The sequence below is a fragment of the Trichomycterus rosablanca genome, chromosome 12 (assembly GCF_030014385.1).
Source record: "Trichomycterus rosablanca isolate fTriRos1 chromosome 12, fTriRos1.hap1, whole genome shotgun sequence".
Classification (NCBI taxonomy): Eukaryota; Metazoa; Chordata; class Actinopteri; order Siluriformes; family Trichomycteridae; genus Trichomycterus; species Trichomycterus rosablanca.
This window is the reverse complement of record NC_085999.1, coordinates 29,710,985-29,731,694: the sequence shown is the minus strand read 5'-3', so window position 1 is coordinate 29,731,694 and position 20,710 is coordinate 29,710,985. Positions and strand designations below refer to the sequence as shown.

The following is a 20,710-nucleotide window of genomic DNA, read 5'->3' as shown; positions in this document are numbered from 1 at the left end:
GACATACCACGCTAAGAGGACTAACAAAGCTAACAAGGCTAAACAAAGACTAAACAGGACTAAACAGACTAACAGGACTAAACAGATTAACAGGACTAAACAGACTAACAGGCTAAACAGACCAACAGGATTAAACAGACTAACAGGACTAAACAGACTGGACAGGACTAAACAGACTAACAGGCTAAACAGACTAACAGGATTAAACAGACTAACAGGACTAAACAGATTAACAGGACTAAACAGACTAACAGGCTAAACAGACTAACAGGATTAAGGACTAAACAGACTAAACAGAACTAAACAGACTAAACAGGCTAACGGACAGGCTAATACACACAGGCTAACAAACAAGGACTAAGCTAACAGACAGGGGCTGAACAGTGACTAAACTAAACAGGCTAACAAAGCTACACAGGCTAAACAGACTAAACAGGTTAAACAGACTAAACAGACAGGACAGGACTAAACAGACAGAACAGGACTAAACAGACTAAACAGGACTAACGGACAGGCGAAACAAAGACTAAACCGGCTAAACAGACTAAACAGGCTAACGGACAGGCTAAACAGGCTAACGGGGCTAAGCAGGCTAACGGGGCAAACAAACAGGCTAAACAGGCTAACGGGGCTAAACAGGCTAACGGGGCAAACAAACAGGCTAAACAGACTAAACAGGTTAACGGACAGGCTAAACAGGCTAACGGGGCTAAACAGGCTAACGGACAGGCTAAACCGACGAAACAGGTCAGACAGAGCAAACAGAGCAAACAGAGCAAACGGACAGAGTACCAGGAGCAGAGAAAACAGACGCAAACAGAGTTACCATGAAAATAGTCTCCAACCAGCCTTTCCCTGAGCCTCTCCTAAATAGTAGCAGCTGGGGCTAATTAGCCCCAGCTAACCAATCAGGAGAGGGAGGCTGGCTGGAGACTGGGGAGAGAAGGGCGTGGCACACTGGAGCACAGGATCACCCTGAGGCTCCAAGCGTGACACTTGAATTGTAAATAACTTTTCTGTTCAAGTCCACCAATCCATAAATTAATGCATTTTTACTTAGTAGCTCAAATAAATCAAGAATAAATTAGTAGTGATTAACAGAACATAGAAACGCCAATACCATACAACAATGTTTACTAAACATCTTGACTTTTTATTCGCTGCTCTCAGCATGGGGCTGACATGATTTTGCCCTACAGCTCATTACTAAAAGTGGTTTAAACATGCACACCAGTGTTTTCAACTTCTCACTTGTTTAGACAAGCACTGATGGGCCAGCCCCATGCTAAGCAAACAGAGACGTACCAGTTACTGGAAGATGTTTGGAATGTATCGGGCAGTGATACCATTGTCATGTGTAATAAAGCAACAACAGTATTAGTTTTATAGAAAAAACATATACAGTGGTACCTTGAAACTCGATGTCAGTTGGTTCTGGGAGTGGCGTTGAGTTTTAAAGGCAGTGAGTTTCAAGGTATGTTTTTCCATAAAGATGTATGGGAAACCTGTTAATGCGTTCCATGGTCCCATAGAATTGCATATATTTTAGGCAAATGTAAAATAATGGGGCTGCTTTTGACACTTATACACTGAAAATAACACAAATATAGCATAAACAACGCTGAATAAACAGTTAAAATCAATAAAACCTGATCTTGGAATACAATATTCCATTCAGTAAAGACGCATTCACATGAGAATACATTGTCAGGTTAAGCTTTTTTTTTTTTTTTAAGATAAGCATTTTAGACTCTCTCGGAATAGCTGATTCTTACAATTTCTCAGAACCTCGAGCTATAACACAAGTTTAAAAGTGAAACAGTGAGGAAAATCCAGCTAAACACAGATACATGTGAATGCTTTCAGGGTAATTTGACAGTTAGTCCACACAAATGCAGATTCGTCTTATATGAAAAAAAACTGAACACTTAAGTTTAAGGTAAATGTTGAGTTTAAAGGTACCAATTTATCGACGAAGGGCGTTAAGTTTCAAAGATTTTGAGTTAAGGGAACGTTGAATTACAAGGTACCACTGTATTTTTGAGCTATTACTTGTTATGCTGCATTAATTGTAGTGCACTGCTCCACAGCGACATCTGGTGGACCAGGGCCCCACTGGCCCCTAATGTGGGCTGATGATGGTTCCTTCAGTTTAAATTTACTTGTTGAATGCAGCACACATAATCAGCAAAAAAGCCCTTATTGACTTTAATAATCAACAGAAGATCTACTGTGGCTCATATTGCAGATTATGTTAATACTGGTGATTAGGTTAATGTGTCACAACATACTGTGTTTAACCCTTCTCTGTGCAGGCCAAAACACCAACACTGGTACTTTGTTGCTGACAAATAGGATTTGTAAATTATTTCTGTTTTATGTACATTTGTCCACCTATTCCAACTCTTTTTGTAATTGAGTTTAAAGAAATTGTCTATTATCTCTCATTCAAAAACAGATATAAAAATATATGTTCTGAAATTTTGAAAATACCTGGTCAATGTTTGCTTCGTCTGGGGGTTTTGCATCTCATCGTTAGTATTTCTTTGTACCTATTGTACAGTAATGATTTTGTCTGGGAACATCTGCTTTCTCGCCACTTTGTCTAATTATACTGCTATTGACTGACAAACTTGTTTTTTTGGTTTATTGATTTAGTACTACCAAAACTCGAGGTTCTTTAGCAGGAACAAGCTGCTGCTGAATACTGGTTTGTGAAACCTTCAATGGTAACAATTTAACAATATGTGAGACTATTTTATGAAAGAAAATGGCATTCATAGTGACATAAGAATATTAATTATATATTTATTTACATCTTAATCCTATGTGTGCTTTATTAATATACACTATATGGCCAAAAGTAAGTGGACCTCTGATAAGGAGCTTGTTGGAAATACCATTCCAAATGGGCATTAATATAGAATTGCTCCCTCCTTTAAGCCTCCTTTAAGACTGAATGGTTTCAGATTATTAACCATGATAACACACACACACAAAAGCCTTTTGTAAGGCATAATTTTATTTATATATAGAACAAAGATAAAGTCAATCCTGACCGAAGAAAAGTTTGTGTTGCTGTATACAGATGGTGTGTTTAGTTATCAGTCACACATGGGGCAATTAAGAGTGACCAGTTGACCTACTGTTAGGGGTAAGCTTCAAGGGTAGCAAGTGGAGTGTGTCTGTCAGGAGAACAGAGTGTGTAGTTCATTAAGTCTCGTTTTAAAAAAGCAAAGAAACAAACCAAATGGTTTCCTGTCAAAATAAAGACGTCCTGAAAGTCAAAGCACGGAAGTTGAGTGTGTGTAATTATTTTGCTACCCGTTTTGCGACAAATCCCGCCTCCTGCATTACGATTGGTTATATGTGTCAGGTTTTTCGCTGGGATTGGCCAGTCTGTTACAAGCCCAGGGTAAAAAGTATTCACTAGCCAGTGGCAGCTCAGAAAACGTCTGAGAGAAAAAACGCAGCATAACATTCAGTAAAGAAGTAGAGTGAGAGTGCAGTGCAGGTCTTAACGACGATTAAAGCCATGATTGAACGGTGAGAAAACACCTAAACTCTTATATCTACGTAAACTAAGATAATAATTTTAATATAATATATTTTATGTGACGTTTGCGATATCTGGTTTTCACAGTTCCCTTTTTGTGAGTGCATTAGTCCTCCGTATTTACAAGTCATTAGTTTTACTTTCAGTTTGACTGTAACGTTAGTCTGACGATTGAGGATTTGACCAGGGGTGTCCAAACTTTTGCAAAATGCTCTATATGTGGTTGGCAATTAACAGCATGCATCAGCTTTTAAAGAGCTCTGAGAATTACTACTTGAGTATGTGCCATTTCAAAGCAACGTGAAGCAACTAACAGAGTTCCAAGTGGGTTAAATAGGGGGCCACCTCTGTTGCAAAATTAATATCATAATAATTGGGTCATAATAGTTGGTTATTTATAATAGTAGAAGGTGTTAAATTAAAACTTTTAAGTATTTGTTTTATCAATCTTCTTCCTCGGCCCTTGTCCCGTTCGGTTGTGGGGTCAGCTCTCGGCGGATCATGATTCGCATTGATTTGGCACAATTTTTATGCGGGATGCCCTTCCTGACACAACCCTCCTTGTTTTATCCGGGCTTGGGACCGGCACTACAATGCACTGGTTTGTGCATCTAGCGGCTAGGTATCTATAGGACAATTCAGTGTCCTATTCCTATTCCATTTAGCCTGGTGGCATGTTTTTGGACTGTGGGAGGAAACTGGAGCACCCGGAGGAAACCCACGTGGACACGGGGAGAACATGCAAACTCTGCACAGAAAGGACCCGGACCGCCCCACCTAGGGATCGAACCCAGGTATTTATGATGCAGTCCTCTTCACAATTCCATCAGCTGTCAATAAAAGCTTTACTGAGAGAAAAAAAAATCTCCATAATGCCTCAGGCTCTGAAAAATTCCACAACCATCAACCTATAGAAATACGGACGAGACAATATCTGTCTGTCACTATTGTTCCAGGTAATTCAGTAAGCTCCACAGATGAGGTCACATAATCTGCTTGCTCTAGATGCTCTGTTCATTAATGGTGGTTGGCTTTGCATATGGTTTAAGGTTATAGAAAAAGCTATTTCAAGACCTTGGTTTGTAAAAGTATAGGTTTTGTGGAACGCTGTCAACAGTTGTGCGTGTACTGAAACTAAAACATGGATCACTAATCCTAGAAGTCAAATGAGTGACACAATACAGTTCTTTTCACAATTCCATGAGCTGTCAATAGAAGAATAAGGTAGTCCACAACCATGAACCTATAGAAATACGGAGGAGACGTTATTTGTCTGTCACTATTGTTCCAGGTAATTCAGTAAGCTCCACAGAGCTAGCATGGAGGTGTTCTAGTCTAGGAAGCCTGCTTGCATGTGTTTTTGGTTGTGGCTTTCAAGAGAACACTGACAGCTGCGTGGACCCTTGAGAAGAGGCGTCCGGAGTCAGCTGCGTGGACCCTTGAGAAGAGGCGTCCGGAGTCAGCTGCAAAAACACTGGAGAAACGTCATTAATCAGCTGCACAAATCCTTGAGAATCTACTTGATTCAGCTGTGAGGACCCTGGAGAGGCGTCCGGAATCAGCTGCAAAAACCCTTGAGAAACTTCTTGAAACAGCTGTGAGAACCCTGGAGAGGTGTCCAAAGTCACTTGCGAAAACACTGGAGAAACGTCATTAATCAGCTGCACAAATCCTTGAGAATCTCCTTGATTCAGCTGTGAGAACCCTGGGGAGGTATCCAAAGTCACTTGCGAAAACACTGGAGAAACATCATTCAGCTGCGAGGACCCTGGAGAGGCGTCCGAAGTCACTTGGGAAAACACTGGAGAAACATTCAGCTGCGTGGACCCTGGAGAGGCGTCCGAAGTTAGCTGCGAAAACACTGGAGAAACGTCATTCAGCTGCGAGGACCCTGGAGAAGAGGCGTCCGGAGTCAGCTGCGAGGACCCTGGCGAAGAGGCGTCCGGAGTCAGCTGCGAGGACCCTGGTGAAGAGGCGTCCGGAGTCAGCTGCGAGGACCCTGGCGAAGAGGCGTCCGGAGTCAGCTGCGAGGACCCTTGAGAAGCGTCCGAAGTCACTTGAGAAAACACTGGAGAAACGTCATTCAGCTGCGAGGACCCTGGAGAGGCGTCCGAAATCAGCTGCGAAAACACTGGAGAAACGTCATACAGCTGCGAGGACCCTGGAGAGGCGTCCAAAGTCAGCTGCGAAAACACTAGAGAGGCGTCCAAAGTCAGCTGCTTGGACCCTGGATATGCGTCAGAAGCCAGCTGTTTGGACCCTGGAGAAACTGGACTCAGCTGCGAAAACACTGGAGAGGCGTCCGAAATCAGCTGCTTGGACCCTGGATATGCGTCAGAAGCCAGCTGTTTGGACCCTGGAGAAACTGGACTCAACTGCGAAAACACTGGAGAGGCGTCCAAAATCAGCTGCTTGGACCCTGGATATGCGTCAGAAGCCAGTTGTTTGGACCCTGGAGAAACTGGACTCAGCTGCGAAAACACTGGAGAGGCGTCCGAAATCAGCTGCTTGGACCCTGGATATGCGTCAGAAGTCAGCTGTTTGGACCCTGGAGAAACTGGACTCAGCTGCGAAAACACTGGAGAGGCGTCCGAAATCAGCTGCTTGGACCCTGGATATGCGTCAGAAGTCAGCTGTTTGGACCCTGGAGACACTGGAACCCGGACCACATTAGCAGTGGGCGCTTTGCTGCATGAACATTTGGTTCTCATGAGGCCCTCGAAATCCTTCACCGAGTTCAGCTCAACTCCCCTGTCAGACCAAAGCTGCTTAGCCCACTCACGAGCAGCACCCCTCAGCCGAGACATCATAAATCGAACCTTGTCGATTTCAGTTGGCTGGGGGTCCAGAAGGTTCTGCAGGTAGAGCTGGCTCTGTAGAAGGAAGCCTTCAACCCTATGGTTGCTTCCATCATAAGGAGCCGGCCTACTAAGCGGGAAGACTTGAGGAAACCTCATAGAGCCAAAGTCTGGGAAAGTATAAACCAGTAACATCTCGCTGTGTCCTATAAGGGAGACTATTCTGTAACGGTTTGTGGGCTAGACGGACAGGAGGGGCGGACACAAACGCAGAGATGTGTAAACAACAGATTTAATATAACAAAAGACAGGACATACCACGCTAAGAGGACTAACAAAGCTAACAAGGCTAAACAAAGACTAAACAGGACTAAACAGACTAACAGGACTAAACAGATTAACAGGACTAAACAGACTAACAGGCTAAACAGACCAACAGGATTAAACAGACTAACAGGACTAAACAGACTGGACAGGACTAAACAGACTAACAGGCTAAACAGACTAACAGGATTAAACAGACTAACAGGACTAAACAGATTAACAGGACTAAACAGACTAACAGGCTAAACAGACTAACAGGATTAAGGACTAAACAGACTAAACAGAACTAAACAGACTAAACAGGCTAACGGACAGGCTAATACACACAGGCTAACAAACAAGGACTAAGCTAACAGACAGGGGCTGAACAGTGACTAAACTAAACAGGCTAACAAAGCTACACAGGCTAAACAGACTAAACAGGTTAAACAGACTAAACAGACAGGACAGGACTAAACAGACAGAACAGGACTAAACAGACTAAACAGGACTAACGGACAGGCGAAACAAAGACTAAACCGGCTAAACAGACTAAACAGGCTAACGGACAGGCTAAACAGGCTAACGGGGCTAAGCAGGCTAACGGGGCAAACAAACAGGCTAAACAGGCTAACGGGGCTAAACAGGCTAACGGGGCAAACAAACAGGCTAAACAGACTAAACAGGTTAACGGACAGGCTAAACAGGCTAACGGGGCTAAACAGGCTAACGGACAGGCTAAACCGACGAAACAGGTCAGACAGAGCAAACAGAGCAAACAGAGCAAACGGACAGAGTACCAGGAGCAGAGAAAACAGACGCAAACAGAGTTACCATGAAAATAGTCTCCAACCAGCCTTTCCCTGAGCCTCTCCTAAATAGTAGCAGCTGGGGCTAATTAGCCCCAGCTAACCAATCAGGAGAGGGAGGCTGGCTGGAGACTGGGGAGAGAAGGGCGTGGCACACTGGAGCACAGGATCACCCTGAGGCTCCAAGCGTGACACTTGAATTGTAAATAACTTTTCTGTTCAAGTCCACCAATCCATAAATTAATGCATTTTTACTTAGTAGCTCAAATAAATCAAGAATAAATTAGTAGTGATTAACAGAACATAGAAACGCCAATACCATACAACAATGTTTACTAAACATCTTGACTTTTTATTCGCTGCTCTCAGCATGGGGCTGACATGATTTTGCCCTACAGCTCATTACTAAAAGTGGTTTAAACATGCACACCAGTGTTTTCAACTTCTCACTTGTTTAGACAAGCACTGATGGGCCAGCCCCATGCTAAGCAAACAGAGACGTACCAGTTACTGGAAGATGTTTGGAATGTATCGGGCAGTGATACCATTGTCATGTGTAATAAAGCAACAACAGTATTAGTTTTATAGAAAAAACATATACAGTGGTACCTTGAAACTCGATGTCAGTTGGTTCTGGGAGTGGCGTTGAGTTTTAAAGGCAGTGAGTTTCAAGGTATGTTTTTCCATAAAGATGTATGGGAAACCTGTTAATGCGTTCCATGGTCCCATAGAATTGCATATATTTTAGGCAAATGTAAAATAATGGGGCTGCTTTTGACACTTATACACTGAAAATAACACAAATATAGCATAAACAACGCTGAATAAACAGTTAAAATCAATAAAACCTGATCTTGGAATACAATATTCCATTCAGTAAAGACGCATTCACATGAGAATACATTGTCAGGTTAAGCTTTTTTTTTTTTTTAAGATAAGCATTTTAGACTCTCTCGGAATAGCTGATTCTTACAATTTCTCAGAACCTCGAGCTATAACACAAGTTTAAAAGTGAAACAGTGAGGAAAATCCAGCTAAACACAGATACATGTGAATGCTTTCAGGGTAATTTGACAGTTAGTCCACACAAATGCAGATTCGTCTTATATGAAAAAAAACTGAACACTTAAGTTTAAGGTAAATGTTGAGTTTAAAGGTACCAATTTATCGACGAAGGGCGTTAAGTTTCAAAGATTTTGAGTTAAGGGAACGTTGAATTACAAGGTACCACTGTATTTTTGAGCTATTACTTGTTATGCTGCATTAATTGTAGTGCACTGCTCCACAGCGACATCTGGTGGACCAGGGCCCCACTGGCCCCTAATGTGGGCTGATGATGGTTCCTTCAGTTTAAATTTACTTGTTGAATGCAGCACACATAATCAGCAAAAAAGCCCTTATTGACTTTAATAATCAACAGAAGATCTACTGTGGCTCATATTGCAGATTATGTTAATACTGGTGATTAGGTTAATGTGTCACAACATACTGTGTTTAACCCTTCTCTGTGCAGGCCAAAACACCAACACTGGTACTTTGTTGCTGACAAATAGGATTTGTAAATTATTTCTGTTTTATGTACATTTGTCCACCTATTCCAACTCTTTTTGTAATTGAGTTTAAAGAAATTGTCTATTATCTCTCATTCAAAAACAGATATAAAAATATATGTTCTGAAATTTTGAAAATACCTGGTCAATGTTTGCTTCGTCTGGGGGTTTTGCATCTCATCGTTAGTATTTCTTTGTACCTATTGTACAGTAATGATTTTGTCTGGGAACATCTGCTTTCTCGCCACTTTGTCTAATTATACTGCTATTGACTGACAAACTTGTTTTTTTGGTTTATTGATTTAGTACTACCAAAACTCGAGGTTCTTTAGCAGGAACAAGCTGCTGCTGAATACTGGTTTGTGAAACCTTCAATGGTAACAATTTAACAATATGTGAGACTATTTTATGAAAGAAAATGGCATTCATAGTGACATAAGAATATTAATTATATATTTATTTACATCTTAATCCTATGTGTGCTTTATTAATATACACTATATGGCCAAAAGTAAGTGGACCTCTGATAAGGAGCTTGTTGGAAATACCATTCCAAATGGGCATTAATATAGAATTGCTCCCTCCTTTAAGCCTCCTTTAAGACTGAATGGTTTCAGATTATTAACCATGATAACACACACACACAAAAGCCTTTTGTAAGGCATAATTTTATTTATATATAGAACAAAGATAAAGTCAATCCTGACCGAAGAAAAGTTTGTGTTGCTGTATACAGATGGTGTGTTTAGTTATCAGTCACACATGGGGCAATTAAGAGTGACCAGTTGACCTACTGTTAGGGGTAAGCTTCAAGGGTAGCAAGTGGAGTGTGTCTGTCAGGAGAACAGAGTGTGTAGTTCATTAAGTCTCGTTTTAAAAAAGCAAAGAAACAAACCAAATGGTTTCCTGTCAAAATAAAGACGTCCTGAAAGTCAAAGCACGGAAGTTGAGTGTGTGTAATTATTTTGCTACCCGTTTTGCGACAAATCCCGCCTCCTGCATTACGATTGGTTATATGTGTCAGGTTTTTCGCTGGGATTGGCCAGTCTGTTACAAGCCCAGGGTAAAAAGTATTCACTAGCCAGTGGCAGCTCAGAAAACGTCTGAGAGAAAAAACGCAGCATAACATTCAGTAAAGAAGTAGAGTGAGAGTGCAGTGCAGGTCTTAACGACGATTAAAGCCATGATTGAACGGTGAGAAAACACCTAAACTCTTATATCTACGTAAACTAAGATAATAATTTTAATATAATATATTTTATGTGACGTTTGCGATATCTGGTTTTCACAGTTCCCTTTTTGTGAGTGCATTAGTCCTCCGTATTTACAAGTCATTAGTTTTACTTTCAGTTTGACTGTAACGTTAGTCTGACGATTGAGGATTTGACCAGGGGTGTCCAAACTTTTGCAAAATGCTCTATATGTGGTTGGCAATTAACAGCATGCATCAGCTTTTAAAGAGCTCTGAGAATTACTACTTGAGTATGTGCCATTTCAAAGCAACGTGAAGCAACTAACAGAGTTCCAAGTGGGTTAAATAGGGGGCCACCTCTGTTGCAAAATTAATATCATAATAATTGGGTCATAATAGTTGGTTATTTATAATAGTAGAAGGTGTTAAATTAAAACTTTTAAGTATTTGTTTTATCAATCTTCTTCCTCGGCCCTTGTCCCGTTCGGTTGTGGGGTCAGCTCTCGGCGGATCATGATTCGCATTGATTTGGCACAATTTTTATGCGGGATGCCCTTCCTGACACAACCCTCCTTGTTTTATCCGGGCTTGGGACCGGCACTACAATGCACTGGTTTGTGCATCTAGCGGCTAGGTATCTATAGGACAATTCAGTGTCCTATTCCTATTCCATTTAGCCTGGTGGCATGTTTTTGGACTGTGGGAGGAAACTGGAGCACCCGGAGGAAACCCACGTGGACACGGGGAGAACATGCAAACTCTGCACAGAAAGGACCCGGACCGCCCCACCTAGGGATCGAACCCAGGTATTTATGATGCAGTCCTCTTCACAATTCCATCAGCTGTCAATAAAAGCTTTACTGAGAGAAAAAAAAATCTCCATAATGCCTCAGGCTCTGAAAAATTCCACAACCATCAACCTATAGAAATACGGACGAGACAATATCTGTCTGTCACTATTGTTCCAGGTAATTCAGTAAGCTCCACAGATGAGGTCACATAATCTGCTTGCTCTAGATGCTCTGTTCATTAATGGTGGTTGGCTTTGCATATGGTTTAAGGTTATAGAAAAAGCTATTTCAAGACCTTGGTTTGTAAAAGTATAGGTTTTGTGGAACGCTGTCAACAGTTGTGCGTGTACTGAAACTAAAACATGGATCACTAATCCTAGAAGTCAAATGAGTGACACAATACAGTTCTTTTCACAATTCCATGAGCTGTCAATAGAAGAATAAGGTAGTCCACAACCATGAACCTATAGAAATACGGAGGAGACGTTATTTGTCTGTCACTATTGTTCCAGGTAATTCAGTAAGCTCCACAGAGCTAGCATGGAGGTGTTCTAGTCTAGGAAGCCTGCTTGCATGTGTTTTTGGTTGTGGCTTTCAAGAGAACACTGACGGGAGGGGCTGTATTTGTTTGGATTTTGAATTTCAAAAAACCTAGCTTTATTTAACTCTTAACAAAATGGCCTACTGTACTTTTAACGATCGCTTATTAGCCAAAAGTATGAGGACACAATTCCAAAACCATGGGGATTTATATGAAGTTGTTTAGGATTATAAGAGCCTTCACTTTCCTGGGAGGGCATTTTACATGGCTTTGGTGTGCCAGTGGGAATTTGTGTTGGTTCAACAGAACCAGCATTTTTGGAGTCATGCACTGACTTTGCAAATTACAATCCAATTTATGTAAAAAGTGTTTGATGGGATTAATGTAAGAACTGTATGCAGGTCACTGGCATTTCTTCACAAAGAAAACTTCTAACTAGGGCTGGCTCGATACCACTTTTTTATGTCCAATACCGATACTGCAAATTGAGTATCTGCCGATACCGATACCAATCCGATACCGTCATTTCTCCTCTCAAACAACTAAGCAGTAATAATACATGTCTCAATGCACCATGGTTAAACTAGCTATCTAAATATAACGCTCAGACTGTGAAACAAATATTCTAAAGGAATAAATACAGAACCTTCAACATCACACTTATACAAAACTGCTGTTATTTTCACTTTTACACACAGAACATTTAGCAAAAGTGTCTACAATTGGAAGATGTGGATGTCAGTCAAACGCGATGGACCAATTAGAATTGACGCAGAGTTGAGATTTTCCATTCTGTTGCGTTATTAGATAATTAAAAACCAAAGCACGCTTATTAAAAAACCCTGCTGGATTTTGAAGAGGACATCTGTGGCTAAACGGGAAACGGTGTAGTTTGTTTTATTTCATAACACTAATGGATTATTCGTTGAGAATGTGAGAGATCTCCAAGCTGGGACAAGACCGATTTATCCAAGTTTGATTTATCTTTTATAAAGCGATTTATAAATGATTTTTATTGTGTTTAAACAGTGTTTTAGATGTGGCAGTAGTAGATGATTTTTTATTGTGTTCAAACAGTGTTTTTAAATGTGGCAGTAGTAGATGATTTTTTTAATTGTGTTTAAACAGTGTTTTAGATGTGGCAGTAGTAGATGATTTTTTTTATTGTGTTCAAACAGTGTTTTTAAATGTGGCAGTAGTAGATGATTTTTTTATTGTGTTTAAACAGTGTTTTTAAATGTGGCAGTAGTAGATGATTTTTTTTATTGTGTTTAAACAGTGTTTTTGATGTGGCAGTAGTAGATGTTTTTTTTTAAATGCTAAAAGTTTAAGTAAATCAGTGTGTTTTAATTTCTGAATGGCTGTTGCAGATGAGTTGTAGATCAGTGGCACATGTTAATGATGTCATCAAGAGTGAGTGGCAATAAACAGCACTGTTGGAACTTATCTTTGTGTGTTATTTGCTTTACACACAAACAATGGCCTCATTTACATTAAGTGTTATTTACATTAAGCGACAGTATCGGATCGGATTACACGTTTTTTTCCTTCCGATATCCGATCCAGTGATTTGGGCCAATATCGGACCGATACAGAGTATCGGATCGGTGCCAGCCTTACTTCTAACTGTTTCAAATGGCTAAAATGTTTAATACAGTGTAGTTAAATTATTCATAGTGGTGTTGGGGTCAAAACATTATGAGGGGCAAAAGTTATGTGTATATACTTAGTATTCCCAGTGAAGCCTAACCCAAAGAGTTTGGACAGGTTATCCAATTTACTCTTTAGGCTCACATCACTTCATAAGTAAAACAACTATGAACCAATCAAATCCAATCTTGTTTGCACCTGTTTGGTTGTTGGCTGGTAGCAACCTGCTTTGACTCAATGCCCTGCTGCCGGATCCATGGCATATAGCAGACGCATTTATCCAAACTGACTTATTGCAAGCGCTCGTCACCAACAGTGGCAACTTCTAATCACTGGTTCAGTATCCTAACCACTGAGCTGCAACTGCAATTTCTAAATTGCCACAGTGTTGACAACCAGCTATTAAGCCACCCTGCTAGCTATGTGTTAATTATATACATATGTTCTGAGTTACTATGGAATGTCTTAAGTTTGGTTTGAATTACAATTGAGACTTCAGGCTGCTAGCTGTCAGCTTGTTTACCTCTTGGCTATTTTTAACATTTACACAAAATGATGGTTGATAAAATGCTAACTTTCTAAATGCTAAAGCTGTATCTGATTTCATGCTGTGTGCTTAAGATCAGAGTAATAATGATACCATGGGTAGAGCACTAAGAGAGTTGAACGTTCTGCTGTATTTCCAGCACTTGATGAACTAACCACTTACAGGATGGCAGGAAGATTATCAGGAGGATTTTTACAGCCATGATGTACAGTGTATCACAAAAGTGAGTACACCCCTCACATTTCTGCAAATATTTTATTATATCTTTTCATGGGACGACACTGTAGACATGAAACTTGGATATAACTTAGAGTAGTCAGTGTACAACTTGTATAGCAGTGTAGATTTACTGTCTTCTGAAAATAACTCAACACACAGCCATTAATGTCTAAATGGCTGGCAACATAAGTGAGTACACCCCACAGTGAACATGTCCAAATTGTGCCCAAAGTGTCAATATTTTGTGTGACCACCATTATTATCACTGCCTTAACCCTCCTGGGCATGGAATTCACCAGAGCTGCACAGGTTGCTACTGGAATCCTCTTCCACTCCTCCATGATGACGTCACGGAGCTAGTGGATGTTAGACACCTTGAACTCCTCCATCTTTTACTTGAGGATGCGCCACAGGTGCTCAATTGGGTTTAGTCCATCACCTTTACCTTCAGCTTCCTCAGCAAGGCAGTTGTCATCTTGGAGGTTGTGTTTGGGGTCGTTATCCTGTCGGAAAACTGCCATGAGGCCCAGTTTTTGAAGGGAGGGGATCATGCTCTGTTTCAGAATGTCACAGTACATGTTGGAATTCATGTTTCCCTCAATGAACTGCAGCTCCCCAGTGCCAGCAACACTCATGCAGCCCAAGACCATGATGCTACCACCACCATGCTTGACTGTAGGCAAGATACAGTTGTCTTGGTACTTCTCACCAGGGCGCCGCCACACATGCTGGACACCATCTGAGCCAAACAAGTTTATCTTGGTCTCGTCAGACCACAGGGCATTCCAGTAATCCATGTTCTTGGACTGCTTGTCTTCAGCAAACTGTTTGCTGGCTTTCTTGTGCGTCAGCTTCCTTCTGGGATGACGACCATGCAGACCGAGTTGATGCAGTGTGCGGCGTATGGTCTGAGCACTGACAGGCTGACCTCCCACGTCTTCAACCTCTGCAGCAATGCTGGCAGCACTCATGTGTCTATTTTTTAAAGCCAACCTCTGGATATGACGCCAAACACGTGGACTCAACTTCTTTGGTCGACCCTGGCGAAGCCTGTTCCGAGTGGAACCTGTCCTGGAAAACCGCTGTATGACCTTGGCCACCATGCTGTAGCTCAGTTTCAGGGTGTTAGCAATCTTCTTATAGCCCAGGCCATCTTTGTGGAGAGCAACAATTCTATTTCTCACATCCTCAGAGAGTTCTTTGCCATGAGGTGCCATGTTGAATATCCAGTGGCCAGTATGAGAGAATTGTACCCAAAACACCAAATTTAACAGCCCTGCTCCCCATTTACACCTTGGACCTTGACACATGACACCAGGGAGGGACAACGACACATTTGGGCGCAATTTGGACATGTTCACTGTGGGGTGTACTCACTTATGTTGCCAGCTATTTAGACATTAATGGCTGTGTGTTGAGTTATTTTCAGAAGACAGTAAATCTACACTGCTATACAAGCTGTACACTGACTACTCTAAGTTATATCCAAGTTTCATGTCTATAGTGTTGTCCCATGAAAAGATATAATGAAATATTTGCAGAAATGTGAGGGGTGTACTCACTTTTGTGATACACTGTAGATCTGTTCTATTACATTCATGAACACTATTTGTTATTACACATTGATTTAATGGCTTAAAATGCCCAATGCAAACACTTTTTAACATGGATAGAATAAAAAATGAAGACTTTTGTAACATTGAAATAGGCATAAGCCAACCAGTAATATAGTTTGAGGTCGGAGGGTGAGAAATCACCTTCAGGAGGAAGTATGAAATAAGTGCTATTTCTTCTTCTTGTTACAGTGATGTACAGCGCTTGACCACCTAATAACAGCTCAGAAAAGTCCTGCATACAATTCAGAAAGTGGAATGAGTTAACCCACTGAAAGCCGAAACCGTGTGTGCCAAGCAGTGAGGGGAATAACCGCTGTCTGACATGGCTGGGTTTTTGGATAACTTTCGCTGGCCGGAGTGTGAGTGGGTGGCAGACAGGCGAAATACAGTGGCATCCATCGTGGCTGGCATTCTGGTAGGTGTTTGTGTATGTACACTGATGAGGCATAACATTATGACCACCTCCTTGATTCTGCACTCACTGTCCATTTTATCAGCTCCACTGTAGTCCATCTATTTCTCTACATACTTTTTTATCCTGCCTTTACCCTGTTCTTCAGTGGTGGTGGTGTGTTAGTGTGTGTTGTGCTGGTATAAGTGTGGATCAGACACAGCAGCACTGCTGGAGTTTTAAATACCGTGTTTACTCACTGTCCACTCTATAAGACACTACTACCTAGTTGGTCCACCTTGTAGATGTAAAGTCGGAGACGATCACTCATCCATTGCTGCTGTTTTAGTTGATCATCTTCTAGACCTTCATCAGTGGTCACAGGACGCTGCCCACGGGGCGCTGTTGGCTGGATATTTTTGGTTGGTGGACTATTCTCAGTCCAGCAGTGACAGTGAGGTGTTTAAAAACTCCAGCAGCGCTGCTGTGTCTTAAACACTCATACCAGCACAACACACACTAACACACCACCACCATGTCAGTGTCACTGCAGTGCTGAGAATGACCCACAACCCAAATAATACCTACTCTGTAGTGGTCCTGACCATTGAAGAACAGGGTAAAGGCAGGCTAAATAAGTATGTAGAGAAATAGTTGGACTACAGTGAAACAGATAAAATGGACAGTGAGTGTAGAAACAAGGAGGTGGTCATAATGTTATGCCTGATCGGTGTATATGCATTCAGCTACGTTACTTTATTTAATGACTAACTCTTATTTTCTCTCTTATTTCTCTTTTTCAGTTCTTCACAGGATGGTGGATAATAATTGATGCGGCAGTGTGTTACCCAAGTTCGACGGATTTGAATCATGCCTTTCACACATGTGGAGTCTTCTCTACGCTGGCTTTTTTCATGTAGGTATTTTCCATCTTTTACCATATTTTAAGTCATATTTTACACTTAAGGTTACATTCATGACAGGACAGGTTACACATGATTCATCAGTTCAAATTCAGTATCATAAATGTCATGGGCAATTTTGTGTCTCCAATTCACCAACCCACACAGACACGGGGAGAACATGCAAACTCCACACAGAAAGGACCCAAAACGCTCCACCTGGGAATAGAACCCAGGTCCTTTTTGCTATGAGGTGGCAGTGCTACCCACTGAGCCAATATGCCACAAGGTGTATTTCGATTGTGAAAAATACAAATTAAATTTACTGGATTGGCGCCCTGTCCAGGGTATTCCTTACTTGGGACTCTGAGATTCCCGGGGGGACTGGGCTTGCAACCCTGACCAGCAAGTAAATGAAAATAAATGAAAAAAAATGAAACAATCTTAAAAAATAACCTTAAATTTAATGTATATAGCATTCAGGTGGCCAGTAATAAATGCAGCCCACTACTGCTGGGATCCAGGGTTCAAATCTCCAGCGGTGCTATTGGCAGGTCCTTCTGTAAAATACATAAATAAATGTAACACTTTTAGCCACACCCAGTGCTAATAGGTCTATGCACGTATTAAAAATCCATGACTTTGAATTTGGGGCAGCAGATTAAGCAGTTTAAATGCCTTTTCCTGTTTTGCCATGGCTGAGCCATTATGCACAAACCGAGGTGTGGGGGAACCCAGTGACAGGATATGGCAAGGAGCCATATCCTCAACCCTGTAGGGTTCTTTTGGAATGAATTGGAATGTTGATTGTGAGCCAGACCTTCTTATCCAACATTAGTGCCTGACCTTGCCAATGCTCTTTTGGGCACAAATTCCGACACACACACTCTAAAGTCTGTCAGATTTGTGAAGACAAGAGCAGTAAAAATGTGTGTGATAGTTGCTTCTCTCGTAGAGATGTGTAAAAAATAACATTGTTTTTCTCTCTTCTTATGTGCAGTAATTGTGGGCTGTCTGCAGTGATCTTTTGTTTCCTTGTCTTTCCTACAACCACTGATTAAATTGAGCAGGCTGAGAATAATCGTGAATTTTAAATGCGTGTCTGTTTCTAATTAAATGTTTCACTTCTTTCAACAGTGTGATCAGACTTAAAGCTGGGAAAATAAAGATATTATGCTTTATGTATTATGTGTATTGTGTTATTTAGTATTTCTGCATTATTTCCTCTTTGTTATTTATTTAGTTGTTAATATCTATGCTATGTGTGTGTGCTTGTGTGTATGTGTGTGGTTTGTGTGGCAGGATCAATGCTGTGTCAAATGCCCAGGTCCAAGGAGACGTGTACGGAGAGGGATGCCTTGGACGCACAGGTATGAAGACGGTTATGAATGTATGCATAATTAATTACTGGGACTGCATGATTATAACATCATGATTTAGATAATATTGTTAATAATTGTTTAGAATGGGGCACACAGGTGGCACAGAAATTTAGCCTATTAATTCTCAGATCTCGAACTCTCAAGTTTGAATCTCAGCGTGCCTTAGGAAGGCTGGCCACCTACATAAATAATTCCCTATTACTGCTGCAGTAGCGGCCTCTGCTGGCTGGTCAAGGCGCTGCACAGAGACAGGGAATAATGGAGATCAGTGCGTACACACAGCATCTCCACACACTATACTGATCCTTGCGTGGACCCTCCTTGTCCAGGTGAAAAGTGGTTGGCCAGTGCACATGTTTCCGAGGGGGTGTGTGTTAGATAAGGCCCTCATTAGTCAGGCTAGGGGTCTGCAGCAGTAGAGGAGATGCAACTAGAATAGGGGGAAACTAAAAAAGAATGCATAAATAGTTACTTTTTGAAATACCTGCTGATTACCTTTCATCACTGCTGTGTTGTGAATTTTTCCACCATTCTAAAAATCACAGATCAGTGATACTTAATAGTCTTACACTGGGTACAGGGGGACAGACACCATAGGAACGGGTTACCATGAATAATTATTAACATATGAGCCTAACCATTAGGCTAATATGATGTCAAAACACTTCAGGCCTACAAGACATACACGACAGCCAACTGTGCCTGTTTGTGCATGTTTGGATGCATGGTCAGGTCCATACAACCACCTGGGATTCAAACTTGAGAATCTGAGAGCTCTACATTTCAGAAGGGGTGGGCTAGCACATTAGACAGCTGCACCACCTAAGTGCCTCTCTCTTTTCTTTTTTGATAGCCACTAATTTAAGACATTTGGTTGTGAAAGCCTATTAAAAGACTAATTACATTTAGGCAGTTGACAATATAAAGTCTGTGTCTCATGAATGAGTGAGGTTTTGGTCTTTTTAATGATTCCTTAGTCTGGCAGCTTTAGTGTGGGTTTGGTTTTGTCAGTCTTTCATCATTTCCATATGTTGACTGTCTGTATCTCTGTACCTAGGTGCTCGACTGTGGCTGTTCATTGGCTTCCTGATAATGTTCAGCTCTCTCATTGCCTCTATCTGGATCCTGTTTGGAGCCTATGTCATCCCGGGTGAGCGTTCCTCCATTGTTCCCCAATAACAAGAGCAGCTAATTTTAATCCACTTCTAATGATTAACAATAATCATGATAAAAAGCACCATAGTTCTGTAAGAGGTCATAACAGCTTCTGCTCAACTCCCGAGACCCAACTTCAGTTCTTGCCTCTTGTTACTATCCATGTCCACTGGGTAGGTGTCCTTCCACTTTTGAAAATGTCTCAGTATGTGTATTGGCTGCTCTTAACTACACCCAGGTGTGTGTAAATGTAAATGAGTTGGTGTAAAGGACTGTTGGTGTATATCCGCCTTGTGCCCAACTTTCCAGTTCAACCCAAAGGTGTTCCATAGGGTTGAGGTCAGGGATCTGTGCAGGCCACCAGAGCTTCATCACTGTCATGCATACACTGATAAAAGCTACACTAAAATGTAGCTGAAACACCTAACCCACTTTAAAATTAGAAGGGGCGTCCACATACTATTGCCATAAAATGTACATTGTTTTCAGATACTAAAATTGGTTCATATTGTAGTTTATACTGTATATCATATACATATGTTGTGATTTTTGCTCTAAACTGAGTACTTTTATTCACATTGTAGGTAATTCTGTGTATCCTGGATTGTCTGTGTTCTTCCAGAACACATTTATATTCTTCAGGTGAGTGTGCATATACCCTAAATCTCACTGATACCCAGTACTAAGTATGCTGAGCACTAGCCAGCAAGCAAACTTTAAAATAAAATATTAATAATATTGACAGATTTTATTGTTGTCAGCAGATCATCACAGGTCACACAGTGTGGGGTTGAGTGCTGTCAGAGTGGAAATTATTTACTCAATCTTAGAACCTAATAGATTCATTTAATTCATTCAAATTGATGCCAATTAGCAGACGCTTCTATCCAAACTGCTTAGGGATCCAACTGTGGCAACCTGTTGGTGGAGGGGCTTGAACCAGCAACTTTCTGTTTACTGGTTCAATAGCTTAACTAGTAAGCTATCACTGCAAACTCTTGTCATGTTTGTTAAAATGTGAATCAACTCTCTGGTTTCCAAACTTTTAGGGTTGATGCTCTGGAACTACAAAAGCTGCTCTTTGGAATTCGACTGCTGAGCTGTAGCTTCTGTACCCTTCTGACTCCCTACTGGCTCATAAGGCAGTACTGGCAAAACCTGTGGAAATGCTATATAAGCAGTTTAGTGACTTTTTTCTGGGACTCAGCTGGTCAGTGGGAGCAGCTTTTAGTTTCTTCAATTGCCACATCTTCCACAAGTTTCTTAGGGTTGCCGTGACAACCTGTTTAGTTCTGAGTTTCCCTCTTT

At 41.2% G+C, this 20,710-nt stretch overlaps 2 protein-coding genes across 2 annotated transcripts in view; one reads left to right on the top strand and one right to left on the bottom strand.

Moving 5' to 3' along the window:
* The first annotated feature begins 10,121 nt into the window (after positions 1–10,121).
* LOC134324000 (transmembrane protein 50B-like) overlaps positions 10,122–20,710 on the top strand; it is a 12,166-nt gene continuing 1,577 nt past the window's right edge. The window contains exons 1-6 of the mRNA XM_063005641.1: positions 10,122–10,210; positions 15,762–15,987; positions 16,767–16,879; positions 18,168–18,235; positions 19,305–19,397; positions 19,987–20,044. Of these exons, the coding sequence (XP_062861711.1) occupies positions 15,895–15,987; positions 16,767–16,879; positions 18,168–18,235; positions 19,305–19,397; positions 19,987–20,044 (425 nt within the window). The 5' untranslated portion in view covers positions 10,122–10,210; positions 15,762–15,894. The remainder of the gene's footprint in view (positions 10,211–15,761; positions 15,988–16,766; positions 16,880–18,167; positions 18,236–19,304; positions 19,398–19,986; positions 20,045–20,710) is intronic.
* The window catches only part of LOC134323998 (glycerol kinase-like), a 24,843-nt gene continuing 21,460 nt past the window's right edge, over positions 17,328–20,710 (bottom strand). The window contains exon 18 of the mRNA XM_063005638.1: positions 17,328–17,425. Within this exon, the coding sequence (XP_062861708.1) occupies positions 17,373–17,425 (53 nt within the window). The 3' untranslated portion in view covers positions 17,328–17,372. The remainder of the gene's footprint in view (positions 17,426–20,710) is intronic.